Raw genomic sequence first — 15,254 nt, forward strand, 5'->3', positions numbered from 1 at the left:
GTGACCATTTCTGCAATGTTTAATTAGCTTTTACGCTGCTTGTGACCAAAATACTTATCAAGATCAACTACAAGGAGGGAACACTTATTTTAGGCTCAGTTTCAGAGATCTCTGTTCATAGATGACTAGCACCTTTGCTCTGGGCCCAAGATGAGGAATGTTGAGGAAGGGGCCCATGGGTGCCTCGTGTAGTTTATTGAATAGGCGTGATCCCCGAAGCCAAACGTGCACACACATGCTGACAACACAGCACATTGTAGAGAGTTGTGAATTCTGGTGGTCCCATGTTTGACTGGGATTTGCTGCTCTCTGCCATTGCTCAGTATCCCTGTCCCTAGAGAGCATAGTGTTCCCTCTCTGCAGCCCAGAAAGTGATCAAAATTGAAAATTTGAAGGTTGGTTTCTACTGAACATGTATTACTTCTGCACCATTGTACAGTCAAAAAAAAAAAAAGTGTAAGCTGAACCATTTTAAGTTGGAGACCATCCATAATAAAAAGTACTTTTTTGCAACAATAATTTTTGATTAATTACCAATATTGCCTGTGTTTCACATTCTGACTGAATGAAAGTTTAGGGATTTAGTTAGTTATTCAACATTGATTAAATTATTTCAGCAAGCTAGCATTTTCTTAAAAGTTTCATTCAAAATGTTTTTATTATATTTAACATGTAACATAGTTATTTAACAATTCTACATTCTTATTTTATAGAAGACTGTGCCAGCACTTATGCTGAGAAATAACATACCTTCTAAGTTTCATGCCCTGTGCAAAGGTACAGTAAGAGTATCAGATGGAAAGGGATTTATATTCAGGTTCAAATTTGTTGTGCCAGCCACAGGGCCTGATGCATTTGCCTCAGTATTTCTGAAGTAAAATGTGATGCCAGGAGGAGGAAGGGTCTTAGTGTTCGAGGCCAACTAGGCAGAGATCAAAGAGCAGTTTAAGGCATGGCAAACTTGTTCCTCATTTAGAAGAGAGCCTGTGTATAACATTTTGATACACCTTTTAAAGTTGTCATTGTACTTTGGAGATGAGCAGAGCACTCTGACACGTCTGATGCTGATTGTCATACATTCCGAATGTGGATACCATTGTTTTCTCTCTGCTTTGGAAAAAGTAGGTTTATTGTATTATTTGATTTTAAAATTAATACATCTTGCCGGGCACGGTGATGCGTGCCTATAATCCTGGTGACTCGGGAGGTTGAAAAAGGAGGATTGCAAATTTGAAGCCAGACTCAGTAACTTACCCAGACCCTGTTTCACAAATAAAAAATATAAAGTACTGGAGATGTAGCCAGTGGTAAAGAACCCCTGGGTTCAATCCCCAGCACCCCTTCCCTGTTAATATATCTCTCTTATAAAAAGTTAGATAGTGAAATAAGATGGAGCTACTCTTAAAAATTACTGCCTCTCTTTAAATATTGTATTGTTCAAAATCTCACCAACCCTTAGTAAGCACTTGTGCTGTTTCTGACCAGGACAGAATTCATTTTTTTAAAAAAATACTGGGCTTGCTTTGAAATAATTTAATCCATTGAATTTTTACTTTAAATTTTTAAATTAAGTAAAAGAAAATAGATTGAAAGAGACAAAAGTCATGTAGCAATTTCATACAAGGAGTGTTCTTTGGTGAAAGGATGGTAAAAAAGGCGAGATAAAGCAAAATTAGAATAGATGACCTCAGGTTATCTGAATCTTTAGAATGCCTTGTGACTCTCCAGGTGGGAAGGAGAGCTGTAGGAAAAGACACATGGTTTCCAAACTTAACTAGCCATAGCCGTCCCATCGTTTCTCCCTGTGACGTTCAGTTACACCCCTCTGTATACCTGCTGTTATGTCTCCTGGTGTTTTGTGCTGCATGTTCAGGAGAACTACATTGCTCTAACGTCTTCATCACATGGGAGAAGAGACTGAACTCTAGGGAGATGAAATACTTGACTCTCATGGCTCATTGAGAGCAGCAGGTATCAGAACCCAAGAGAGTCGACTCCTGTTTCCATCCCCTTCATTGTTACCTCCCAGTGTGGGAAGCTGCTCTCTGGAATTCCTTCCTTCCAATGAGCAGAGGTTGTTTCAGACCCATTAATAAATACCAAGTAATTTTTCATGTCAGTTTTCTCTGTGTGTTTGCATTTGCATATGATTTAGCTGATACATGAAGATATTTGGTTCTTCATCCAACATTTGAGCACTCTCATTAGCTTACCTTGATTTTTGAACTGGAAAATTGTATCAATGTGAAATCATCTTCTTTTGCAGCGGCTCTAATTAGAGGAAATCGCAAAAACTGTGCTCAATTTTCTGGCTCCCTCGACTGGCTGATCAGCAGATTGGAAAGACTAGAAGCTTCCTCGGGTATGTTTTCTGGTTCTCTCCTTGGTGAGAGGTATTTTTCCTGTTTCCTCTTGTTTTATGCCCTTTCAGGGCATAAAAACAAACTCTGATGTTCAATGTGTTTTCCTTTTAATTGGTTGAAGACTCTGATTTGTTTATTGGGTCATTAGTATTGTCTTTAGTTATTTCTGAATATCAATCTAACAGTATCCTGTCCATTTCCATTTTTAAAAGAAGTCTAGTTGTAAAGTCCCGAGAGCCACTGAAGAGCTGGAATTCTCATTTTTTCCCATGACTCCTAATGGACTGTATAAGCAGAAAGATGGGCTGGGTATTCTTTTTGTTTTCTCCTTGTGTTTAAAAGATTATTTGGAGGGCTGGGGATGTGGAGGTGGCTCGAGCGGTAGCACGCTCGCCTGGCATGCGTGCAGCCAGGGTTCGGTCCTCAGCACCACATACAGACAAAGATGTTGTGTCCGCCAAATACTAAAAAATAAATATTAAAATTCTGTCTCCCTCTCTCTCCTCTCTCTCACTCTTTCAAAAAAAAAAGATTATTTGGATAGTTTTGGGAAGAGATTATTTTCTCAAATCACAGAGCACAACATTTCATTTAAGAGGATTTTGGTAAGTACGAATGAACAGTCTGTCTAATGGGAAAGTATACCGTCAACCTGATCCAGGCATCTCTAACTTGTTAGTTTTATTCTGGTGTGATGGGGACTTCTCTGTGATGGCCAGGCTGGCAATGAGGGGAACTGGAAGAAGGAAGGGACAGCACACTCACTAGGTTCTCTAGCACTGGGAGGTTGGGTGTCAAAACCTGAGATAAGGAGATATATGGGAAGAAAATGGTTAGACCCAAGGGACCAGGGTCACCTAGATGTCTGAGCACTAGCACTGATCTTCTTTTCCATATTTTCCTTTAGTTCATCTCACTTTCTCTCCACTGTTATTTACATCCTGTCCCTACAATTGAAGACAGGCAACATTGATAATTAAGAGTTGCCTCCAGCTTTAAATGGTAGTAGGCAGACCCCTGGCCACTATTACTACAGAGCAGTAATACCTTCTCAGCATTCATGTTCCCCTGGGCAATTTCTAGAGTCCCTGAATTTATTTTTAGTTATTTTCTCACTGGTGGATCCTGGCTCCTGTCCTTCCTGTTACTCATGGAGAGAAAGAAGTAAATGATGAGGAAGGAAGCTGGGCATATGAGCCAGGTGGGAGGAGGGAGGCTTCTGCCTCAGCCTGGAAGATCACAGTGGGCATGGGAGCAGCAGGTGCCCTAGAGCCTCTCCAGGGATGGCCCAGCCCTGCTGGCGGGACCAGTGGCTTAGCACACAGAGCTTTGGTTTTCCTGGCTGTGCAAAACATTTTTCCTAAAGATTTTCCAACTCAGTTTTCTGTGGATGTCAGGGACCATGGGCAGCCAGTCTTAGAAAGCCAGAGCGCAGACCAGCCACTGAAGCCAGAGGACATTACACTGTGAGGAGGGTGTCCATTGGCTTATGACTCATTCCAAGCACATTTTCCTTTGTCATTTTTAGTTTTAGAAACTGAAAAGCACAATTCTTAAAATCTGAATGTCACTTATGACTGGGAATGCCTGGCTGCCCTGTTCTGGCCTCTGCTTCACAAAGAAAGCCTTTCTGGGAGAGAGGCTGCTACTTTCTCAGCTTTGCCTGGAACAAAGTCGCATAAAAGCTGCACACAGAGGACAGGGGAACTAACTGCAGAATAGAAGGAGTGGTGGCACCAGTGTTCTGTGGACTTGATGGCCCCTTCTGATTTAAACCAGAGAAGTAGATGTTCCCTCACCTGCAGCTAAGCACCATGTTTGCAGAATTCCTTTTAGGATCCATTGTGTCTTCTACCAGCAATGTTGTACAAATTTCACTGAAGTCATTGAGATGCAGATCTCTTAATTAACCAGGGTATGCCAGGTTCTGTTTTATGTGCTTTACAAACACTAACCATTAATTCTCACGATGGCCCTGGGGTAGATGCTGTTATTATCCCCAGATCTTGGATGAGGGAATTATACAGATGAGACTCAGGAAAATTTAATAACTGAAGCAACTCAGCCACCTCATGGGTCTTAACTGTCTGGTGACACTTTCCTTAATCTTAACTGGCCTATTACCTTGCTGAGTATGAGATTATTAATGGAGATGAAACTATAGTTAGTTATACTGATATGGTAGTCTCTTGTGTTCTGGTTCAGCTTTTTCTATTTTTTACACAACATCTAATTTCTAAGCAGAGTCTCATGGGCTTCTCTTAATCTTGTTTTTCTTGACCCTCTTGGTGTACTCCTCAATTGCTCAATTATATTTGCTTATATAAATACCACTTGTGAGAAATGATCAGAAGTCTCAAAATTAAGACTTAAGAAAAAGGGATGGGAGCTGGTTGAAAGAAATCTTTTATAGTAGAAGTGGAGCAAAAACTATAGGAAGATGCAATGTAGTCACCAAGGAGCTTTTAATAAAATGTAGTGAAACTAGACATAGCATTATCTTCTCTAACTCCATCAATTTACTTGCAAATGCCATGATTTTATTCTCTTATTACTGAGTAATATTCCATTGTGTATAAATGCCACATTTTTTTTTTATCCATTCATCCATTGAAGGGCATTTAGGTTGGTTTCACAGTTTAGCTATTGTGAATTGTACTGCTATAAACATTGATGTGGCTGTGCCCCTGTAGTATGCTGTTTTTAAATCCTTTGGGTATAGACCAAGGAGAGAGATAGCTGGGTCAAATGGTGGTTTCATTCTCAATTTTCTAAGGAATCTTCATACTGCTTTCCATATTGACTCTACCAATTTACAGTCCCACCAGCAGTGTATGAGTGTGCCTTTTTCCTCACATCCTCACTACACTTATTATTGTTTATATTCTTAATAGCTTCCATTCTGACTGGAGTGAGATGAAATCTTAGCGTGGTTTTGATTTGCATTTTTTTCATGTATTTTTTGATTGATTGTATATCATCTGCTGATAAGTGTCTGTTCAGGTCCTTCGCCCATTTATAGATTGGATTATTTGGGGTTTTTTTGGTGCTCAGCTTTTTAAGTTCTTTATATACCCTAGAGATTAGTGCTCTATCTGATGTGTGATCCTAAAAAAACCAAATACTGATTGTTTTCTTTGATATAAAGAGGCTGATTCATAGTGGGATAGGGAAGGGGAGCATGGGAGGAATATATAAACTCTAGATAGGGCAGAGGAGTTGGAGGGGAAGGAAGGGGGCATGGGGTTATTAATGATGGTGGAATGTGATGATCATTATTATCCAAAGTACAGATATGAAGACATGAATTGGTGTGAATATACTATGTATACAACCAGAGATATGAAAAAATTGTGTTCTAAATGTGTAATGAGAATTGTAATACATTCTGCTGTCATATATAAATAAAAAAATTAAAGAAAATGAGATACATATACACAATGGAATATTACTTAGCCATAAATAAGAATGAAATTTTGGCATTTTTCAGGAAATGGATGGAACTGGAGACTATCATGCTAAGTGAAATAAGCCAATCCTAATAAAACAAAGGCTGAATGTTCTCTCTGATGTATGGATGCTAAAACACAGTGAGAAGGGGTGGAGGGAAGAATAGAAGTTAATTAGATTAGTCAAAGGGGGATGAAGGGAAAGTAGAGGAAATGGGAATAGGAAAGACAATAGAATGAACCTGACATAAATTTCCTATGTTCATGAATGAATACCTGACCAGTGTAAGTCCACATCATGTATAGCTACAAGAATGGGAAGTTGTACTTCATGTATGTATGTCAAAATACACTCTATCATGTTTATCTAAAAAGACCAAATTTTATAGGAGGGTAGAAGAATAAAACAGAATAATTTTTAAAAAATTATTGAAAATTGAGAAATTATAATTGCATATATTTATGGGATTCAAAGTCATAAAATATGTGCACATGGGAAATTTTTCACTCAATCTAATAAATATATCCATCATCTTGGATATTTATTCTTGTGGTGAGAACCTTTGAGATTTTGAAATATATTTGGTTATTAACCATCCTATATTCACCATACTGTACGATAGATCTCACATACCTTGTTCCTCTTGTTCAACTGGAAAAGTTCCAGCTTGCCTTGGCTTGAGTCCTGTTGGAAGTTGACCTTGACGTAAGATTCAAAGGCGAGTTTTTTTGGGACATGAGATAGGCAAGGGGCCAGATGGCTATGTTATAAGCGAGTCACTGCTGTGGGTGACCAGAGCTGCTTTTCACCAGGGAAACACACAGACTTTGCCTTGCAGTTTTCCCACCCCAGGGACTAGGGTATGAGGTGGTGCTGTTCCCAGGGGGTGACTATTCTGGGGCCCCTCAGCTCTACTCAGGTCAGAGCCAATCCTGAAGCAAAGAAGCCCAGGAGTTGGTAGTTGGAAGTGAGGCGTGTGCCCTAGGTGGGCAGATGAGGGTTGACACTAAGTCCCGATGTGGTAGCCCAGCCAGCTCCTCTTTCTCTCTCATTAAGGGATGGCATGGCTCAGAAAGGGCAGCTGAAAAGACTGTACTCTTTTGTCAGATTCTGCATCATCACCAGTTGACCAGCATCTCCAGTGCATAAAGCTCTTCTAGAGTATCTGATCAGTTAATAAGAATGACTGCTCTGAATTCCTTGGGGGAATGAAAGAGAAATTATTGTCCCAGGATTCATGTGTGATTATGTCTGGGCGAGAGTTAGTTGCAAAGACACAAGGTTGGTCTGAGCAAGTGCAGTCGACATACTTCTGAAGGTCAGGCTTTTCTTTAGGGTTCCCAGCCCTTGAAATACTGTTTGGGGACAAGAGAGAGCTGATGTTACCTAGTCAGGAAAGGCAGACTTTTGGCACGTCTTATTTCCCACATGGATTTGCAGTGCTGTCTTTGAATTTTCCACGGGAAACCTGTGAATTCCTCCCAACACTTATTAGTGCCTTGAATGAGCCCCTTTAGGTGTGAGCAGGTGGAGTCTGTGGAGCAGACAGATGTGGAGGCTTTGTGCTCTTACACAATATGATTGAGAGTACCTAAAAATAGGTTAGGCTAGAGCTCCTGAAGTTGCCACAACCAGTTCTTGTAGATTTTAAGCTCATTATTTTCCAAAGACAGAAGTCCCAGAATCCTATGTCCTGGGCCCCCCACCTCTTTGACATCTAGTTGCGTCTGAGCTACATGAGTTATTGTTTGAGTTCCACTCTTACTGGTGTAGAAAGCATAGTAAGCTGCAATTCAAGCAGCACCCGTGATAACAGTAAGAGACAGTGAGCCAGAGAAGGCCCTGGAAAGGCAGCGTGAGCTTTGGATTTCCTGGGAAACCAGCCATGCTGAACCTGAGAGATCATGCTCCTGCACTGGGGAAAAAAAACTAATCAGCATCATGCCATTGGAGACTTTTTAAGCAAATCTTTTATGGAGGCTGTTTAGGTCAGTACCTGTTTGGCCCTAGGACTCCATATCATTGTCATCTACCAGCACCCACAGCTCACCTGTATTACACACACGGTGATTGATGTTTTATGTAAAGATTGGGTCATTCACATCCAGACATGCAAGTGATGTTATGCTGACTGATCACTTGTGAAGGCAGGGAAATTTCAATTAATTTTTAAGAGATATTAATCCTAAAGATTTGAAACAGTAATTAAAAGTTACTAGTTTAATAGTCAAATGTCAAAAATCAAGCGTCTTTAAGCTAGGCTAGAAAAGTTTGCATGCAGCCATGTTCCTGCTTCTTTCCTCCCTCGGGCAGTAAGTTGTATCTGAAAAGACAGAAAATAGAGTTTGGATTTGAGGGATTCCTGTATTTTGCTCTATTTTACCAGCAATGGGAAATGGGGGTGGAGGAGTCTCCCAAAGTAAACTGCAAATGACAGAGCATTGTTTTTTAACTTGTAGCCAAATTTATTTTATTTTATTTATTTATTTTCATTGATTTAAAAAAAATGACAGCAGAATGCATTATAATTCTTATTACACACATACAGCACAATTTTTCATATCTTTGGTTGTATATAAAGTCTGTTGACATCAATTTGTGTCTTCATACATGAACTTTGGATAATGATGTCCATTACATTCCATCACCCTTGCTAAACCCCTGCTCCCTCCCTTTCCCTCCCACTCCTCTGCCCTATCTAGAGTTTGTCTATTCTTCCCATGCTCCCCCTCCCTACTCCACCTACTATGAATCAGCCTCCTTATGTCAGAGAAAACATGGCATTTGTTTTTTTGGGGGATTGGCTAACTTCACTTAGCGTTATCTTCTCCAAATGCCATGATTTTATTCTCTTTTATTGCTGAGTAAAATTTTATTGTGTATATATACCACATTTTTTTTCTTACTCCTGTCAGAATGGCAGCAATTATGAAGACAAACAACAATAAGTGTTGGTGAGTATGTGGGAGAAAAGGTACACTCATATACTGCTGGTGGGACTACAAATTGGTGTAGCCAATATGGAAAACAGTATGGAGATTCCTTGGAAATCTGGGAATGGAACCATCATTTGACCCAGCTATCCCTTTCCTCAGTCTATACCCAAAGGACCTAAAAATAGCACACTACAGCCACATCAATGTTTATAGCAGCACAATTCACAATAGCTAAACTGTGGAACCAACCTAGAGACCTTCAGTGGATTAATGGACAGAGAACACTTTTAATAGAATAAAGGAAAAACAATCAGCTTGTTATCTGAAATCTTTATTGTTTTCAGAATGCTTTTCTCCAATCCTGACTATGATGAGATGGATAACAAATTACAGTTTTAGAAAAAGTTTCTTCCAAAAAGTCTTGAACCATCTCAGTGTTAGAAAAAAATCTAGTCCTTTGTGCTATATAGTTGCGTCATGTTGTAATCATTTTCCCAGGATACCTTTTCACACATGTTGCTCATTTCAAGTAATAGGCACCAGAAGTTCCTAGTGTCCTTTTAACTTTTAGAGACAGACAGTCCTGGGTAGCCTAGTTCGTGGATGGTGGGTTGTTGAATGATTTATAAGACCTTTGGCTTCTGTAATGTATTTTGTTACTAAATAGTGTTTCAGGCTCACAGAAGGTATTTAATTTTCTGTGTACATTTACCATGTTCTTTACATTCTTAGCTTGTTTTTAATTTTGCCTCAGTCGTACATTCTATGATTCTTTGATGGTAATTGTGCTGGCAGAGGTCCCTCCTATGAGTAGGGAGCTTGAATTGTCCTGGAGAGTCAGCTGCTGATGGGCCCTGTTGAGGAAGGGCATGAGGCCTGGTCTGAGAGCCATGGACACCCCAGTGCAGAACCCTCCAGATCTTCCACTGTGGCAGAAACTGCTGGTCATAGTTGAGCCTGATCTGACAGAGGTGGTCTAGAGATTTGTATTAACTGGCTTCTCAGGGTTTGGTGAGCAGGCATGGACCAGGGAATGTCTGAGGGCAGTTGGTCCCCTGGCTCCTGTTCTGTCTCTTCCCTGCGTCTTGTGCTGTCTTGACCCTAATCCCCCCTGGCCCAGCATCCTGGGCTGCTGCTGCACTGCAGGTGTTGTAGCAGACCAGCAATGGCCAGCCTGTAGGGACAAGTACACATTAGCTGTTGCCACCTGTCTTGTTGTCCTGCTCTCTCTTTCATGCAGCCACCTCCTCCTGCCAGTCCCTAATCCAGGGGAGCTTTTGTTTCCCGGGGGGTTTTGTGGTGGGTTGGAGGACAATTCCTGGAATCCACATTTCTGTCCTGTTTCCTTCTGTTTACCAGGGTTGTTCTGGAGCCTGGCCACCTGTAGCCTACACAGGTTCACCACCTCTTACTGATTCTGTTTCTCCTTTCACAGCCTTTCAGTGTGACTTTCATGTAATCCTGGTGAGCCAGAGGAATAAAGAGGAAGTCTTGTTTCAGAAAAACCACAGGATCCAGGGAGACCTCACTTGGGGAACACTTACTATAGAAAACAAGATTGCAGATGCAGATTTCATGTTCCTCCTGGCCTGCTCTAGTCTCGTGGGGTGCTGAGGTGGTGTTTCCTTGTCAGAAGCAGAACTGAGGTTGCAGCTGTGATGACTGCTACTGATAGGTAGCTGTTTATTGCCACTCTCTGGCCTGCCTAGTGCCACTCTGGTTATTCACGAATCCTATGACTCTTCATCAAGTAATTGTACTGAGTCACTTGCCTTTTGGCCGTGCTTCAAGTGAAGTGTCCATGGCCTAACCGAGGTGCAGCATCATGGCTCAGAGCCTGCTCTGAAGGACTGGTTAATCTGCACACTCTTGCTCTAGAGAGTTCATCCTACAGATGCTTACACGTACATGGCTTTTAAAATTCATTAAAAAAAAACAAACATGGACTTTAGCCCATGCTTTCCATCTTCCAGCATTTCTGTGGATTCTTCATTTCAGAGGGAGAATGCAGTCATTAGAGTTTTGAGCATTTTACTGACTGCCTAGATTTTCACTGTGTAGCCTAAATCTGAGTTGGATTTAGATAATGTGCTGAGAATGTCATGTAAGTGGAGCATCCCTAATCCAAAAGTCAGGAATCTGAAATGATCTGAATCTAAAACTTTTTGAGCACCAAAATGACACAAAAAGTGGAAGGCAGGACACCTAACTTCATGTGATAGAGCAGTCAGAGCATAAGGCATAGGACACAGCTTTCCTAGCGTCCACAAGGGGGAGAACACTCCTACCCCCTGGTACTTGTGGGACTCAGACTTCGGTTGCATGTGCAAAATTATTTAAAATATTACATGGAATTGCCTTCAGGCTGTGTGTATAAGGTGTATGTGAAATATAAATGAATTTTAAGTTTAGACTTTGGTCCCATTTTCAAGATATCTCATTATGTATATACAAATATTCCCAAATCTGAAATACTTCTGTTCTCCTTTTGAGTAAGGGTTACACCACTGAATTCCCACAGTTAGGCTATAAGGTGGATTCTATTATAATTTTCACTTTGCAGATGAAGCCTGTGAGACCACGCATCTTAGAGGTCACTCTTTCAAGTTCTAAGGAGGTGCTGTAGCTAGGATTGAAATTACGTGCTATAAACTCTGTGAGACCAGGAGTGATGGCAACTTCTCCTCTTTTTGTTCATTCCCAGGATCTAGCACAGCATGTGCTAAGCCTCTCTGATGCACTCCATGATGAACTGTAGAATAAGTGACAAAATGAAACCCCCCCAAAGCACGGAGTCAGCAACATAAGAATGTCTTACAAAATGCATGGTTTCAAAACTGTCACTTAGCATTCTGTTGGCTTTTGAGACGTGACAGTTGATACAAAAAAATCAGTATAGAATCAAATTCTAACATTGTTATTTAGTTGTTTTATCAGGAGCTGCCTTTAATTGAATCTCTGTTAATTGTCTGTTAACCTCTAGTTTGTCCTTCATAAATCCCTAAATTGAAGGTAGCCAGCCTTTGGAAGCCTGAGGACACGCACAGTGCATCATAATCACATTGCTCATTCTGTGTGTTTTGCTTCTGCTGAGTGACCCCAGGAAGCTTCAGCTCACATTTCAAAAACACACCCTGAAGCCAGATGCGGGTATGCGTACCCCTAATCCCAGTGACTCAGGGAGACTGACAGGTTCAAGGCCAGCCTCAGCAGTTTAGTAAGGTCCTAAGCAAATGAGTGAGACCCGGCTCAATCCCTGGTATCAAAACAAAACCCAAAACATTCCCTAGGCCCCTCTGTTTTGCTTTTGTATTTTATCCATGATATTCCATGATTTTATGTATGACTAAGAATGTGAGACACTAACTTCCATTTTTCTTAAAATTTTCTCTTTCCTAATTTCACCAAGTTGTATTGTTCTTTAACCTCTGTCACTTTTTCCTCTCCTCTTTAGCTTTACGTGAGTTCAAGATATAGTGAGAATATTTTCTTCTTTCACCTCAGAACCTTTACAAGCAGTTTGAAGTATGTGCAATTATGTGTTTTTCCAGCCTGCTGTTATATGCCATTGTTCTCTTTAAACTTTTATATATTAGAAAATTAACATCAGTTTAATCCGTTTTTCTTTCTCCATTTTGGTGAGATATGGGATTCCTACTTAGAATAATCTCCATTTGTTTCACGAATTGGGCTCTGTTACAGAAATCAAGCAAAATGCACATTATTTCTTTTTACTTTTCTCTTTCTCTGATTATTTGTTGAAAATGTTAAGAAAATAGAATTTGATCTTTTATTGAAACTCTTATTTCTTGACTTCAAATTGATGTGCATTATAATTGCAAATAAAAATACTCTTGCTGATGGTACTTCAAACTGTAACATGCAAAATCCACAGTAAACATTTAAAAATGTGTTGTAATCATACTACTCATTGCTTCCCAGTCCAACTCCTACTAATTGTTGTGGGTGGAGAAGAACCCTCCTTGCACAGGGGGAGAAAACTCAGCTTCAGTCAGCTCAGGCCAAGATTCTGCCATATGCATTTTCCCCAGATTGCTATGCCCATCCTGGAGAGGAAGTAAGCTGGGAAGCAATAGCAGATTTATCTCTTGTTGCAGTTTAATTTAAATTAGTGAGATAAAGCAGCAGTTATGTGTCTTTATTGAACCTCTCAAGTTCATGAGCCCACACAGAAATTTGTGCCTTAACATTTAACTGAGACTCTTACAGCCTCACCTTGCTGAATTGAGGGGGAATCTAGAAAGCAACAGAGAGACTCCTTGGACCTTTGCCTCATGGAGCCAGCCTGACCATGACTCCTGCTCCCCCTGACTTCCTTCCTATGCATGCTTTTCTTTCTGAAGATGTTAATGGCATGAGAAGGAGCCCTGTCAACATCACTCATACTCATTTCACAGAATTTGGAAATATTGAAAGAGAAGCATACTGATCCAGCAATAACCAGCACTGACATTTTTATGTATTAGCTTGTGGTCTTTTTTTAAATAGTAGTTTATAAAAGTACACTGTTGCATCATAAGGTATATCTACTCTTAAAAATTTATATTATACATTATATCATTCTGTTACTAAAAATTCACTAAAATTATTTAGTATAACTGGCAAAATCCAACTACTTTGCCTTACTAGTTTTCAAAGTTTGCTTTTTTCTTTTATTATTTTTATTTTTATTTTTTTTACAATCTGTAGTACATTCATACTTCTTTCATTCTAGTGATACTATTGAAATCTTCCAAGCTTTTACATTTTTCTCTGAGGATACAACCGTAAGCCTTATGAAACATTGCTGTTTCTGGGTCTTACCCAACACGTGTGCTCTTCAGTGGTCAAGCCATCCTCAGTCGAGTGTCGCTCTCATCTTTATTAAGCATCATCTCTCAACCAAGGGCTCAAGTCCCACAGCAGCAGAATTTAAATCGCACATAAAAGTATATTCTTTGTTTTGAATATGAGTCCTTTGGTCTTTCCAGTTTATTTTCAAGAGGTTTTTCACTTTAGAAAAACAGCATATCACAACTTATTCCAACATTTCAAAATAAAAGTTTTCTCTGATGTTTTGTGGTCAGAACTTGTACAAATACACAGTATACGGTTAAGCTAAGTTTTATTTGTAGGATCTGACCAGACAAAATTGAAAAATGAGTTTTAAGATTAAAGCCAAAATCCTGAAGTTCTTCTGTTATTAGACTGTCACATATAAGAAATGTCAGGGTTTTGTTGTCACATTATCATTCTTGGATTTTGTGATATGTTGTTTATTTCTGAAATCCAGTCTTACATCCTTTTCTGACATCCCATTTTATGTATGCTGTGAACCTTCATGACTATTTCTTTACAAGAGAATTTGTTGTTCTTGATCTTTTTACTCCTAAAGGTTGAATGTGTAGCAGGGATTGGCTCACTTTTGCAGTGAAAGGCCGAAGTCTTAGTTTGTCTGGGCTGCTATGACAAAGTGCCATGAATGAGGTGGTTTATAAATAAGAGAAAGCTATTACTGTCTGTTCTGGAGGTCGGGAAGTCAGGGATCAGGCACAGTAGATTTGGTGTCTGGTGAGACTTTCTGTCCTTGTAGAAAGCTCATCCTTCATGGTGGAAGAGACAGAAAATCTTCTTTGGGTCCCCTTCCTAAGGGCACTAATCCTCTTCATAAAGGGTCTGCCCTCATCACCCGTCACCTCCCAGAAAGCCCTGCTTCCTAATGTTATCACCATCGCTTGGGATTTCAACATATCAATTTCAGGGAGAAACAAACATCAACCCACAGCAGCCAGATAACAGGCCATAAGCTCTGTGGAAGTAAGGTCTTTGTCACACTAAGCTCTGCCTTGCAGTGGGAAGTGGCCAAAATAGTCTGTAAATGAATGTGCCTGGAAAAATGCAAATAAATAAACAAATCCTTGTTTACAGAAGTACACTGCCACTTGTTCTGTAGTAATGAATAATGGAAAAGACAAACATCAGAAATAGCATGACTTGTCCTTTAAAAGTGCTTTTCCTTTCTCCTATGTTAGGTCAGCTAGAATGACTGGGTTTGTTTCCTTGCTGCATTTGTAACAATGGCAAAAGAAGCAAACAGTTTTGGTATACTTAAGAAAACGTCTTTAACTTAGCTTCTCATATTATTATTTTTGGCTCCTTTTGATTTTCTGTTGTCACAGGGTATTAGAAAACAGCCACTGATTTTGGGCAACCTTCAAATTATCTCAAGATCTTTTTGGATGCTTTTTATGTTCATGTTTTAACAAATTAAGCTATAAGTAAAGAAATTAGTATTAAAACCTTCATTTTCTAATGGATTGGGACTTGAGTTTTGTGTAGATTGTGACAGCCATAGAGCTACTTCTATATTCTGCCTTTGTAAAACTGACAATTTGTTTATTTTCTAAGACAGTGAACTGTGTTTGAGGTGTGTAGACTTTTCTGCAAGGTTCTTCAGGGGCCCTTCTGATTCTGTGTAACACTGAGATATACATATAGATGTATA

At 39.8% G+C, this 15,254-nt stretch overlaps 1 protein-coding gene across 1 annotated transcript in view; it reads left to right on the forward strand.

Moving 5' to 3' along the window:
* The window catches only part of Ryr2 (ryanodine receptor 2), a 585,643-nt gene that overhangs the window by 305,886 nt on the left and 264,503 nt on the right, over positions 1-15,254 (forward strand). The window contains exon 17 of the mRNA XM_076832381.1: positions 2,267-2,362. Coding sequence (XP_076688496.1) covers positions 2,267-2,362 — 96 coding nt within the window. The remainder of the gene's footprint in view (positions 1-2,266; positions 2,363-15,254) is intronic.

Source organism: Callospermophilus lateralis, chromosome 13 (assembly GCF_048772815.1).
Source record: "Callospermophilus lateralis isolate mCalLat2 chromosome 13, mCalLat2.hap1, whole genome shotgun sequence".
NCBI classification, from domain to species: Eukaryota; Metazoa; Chordata; class Mammalia; order Rodentia; family Sciuridae; genus Callospermophilus; species Callospermophilus lateralis.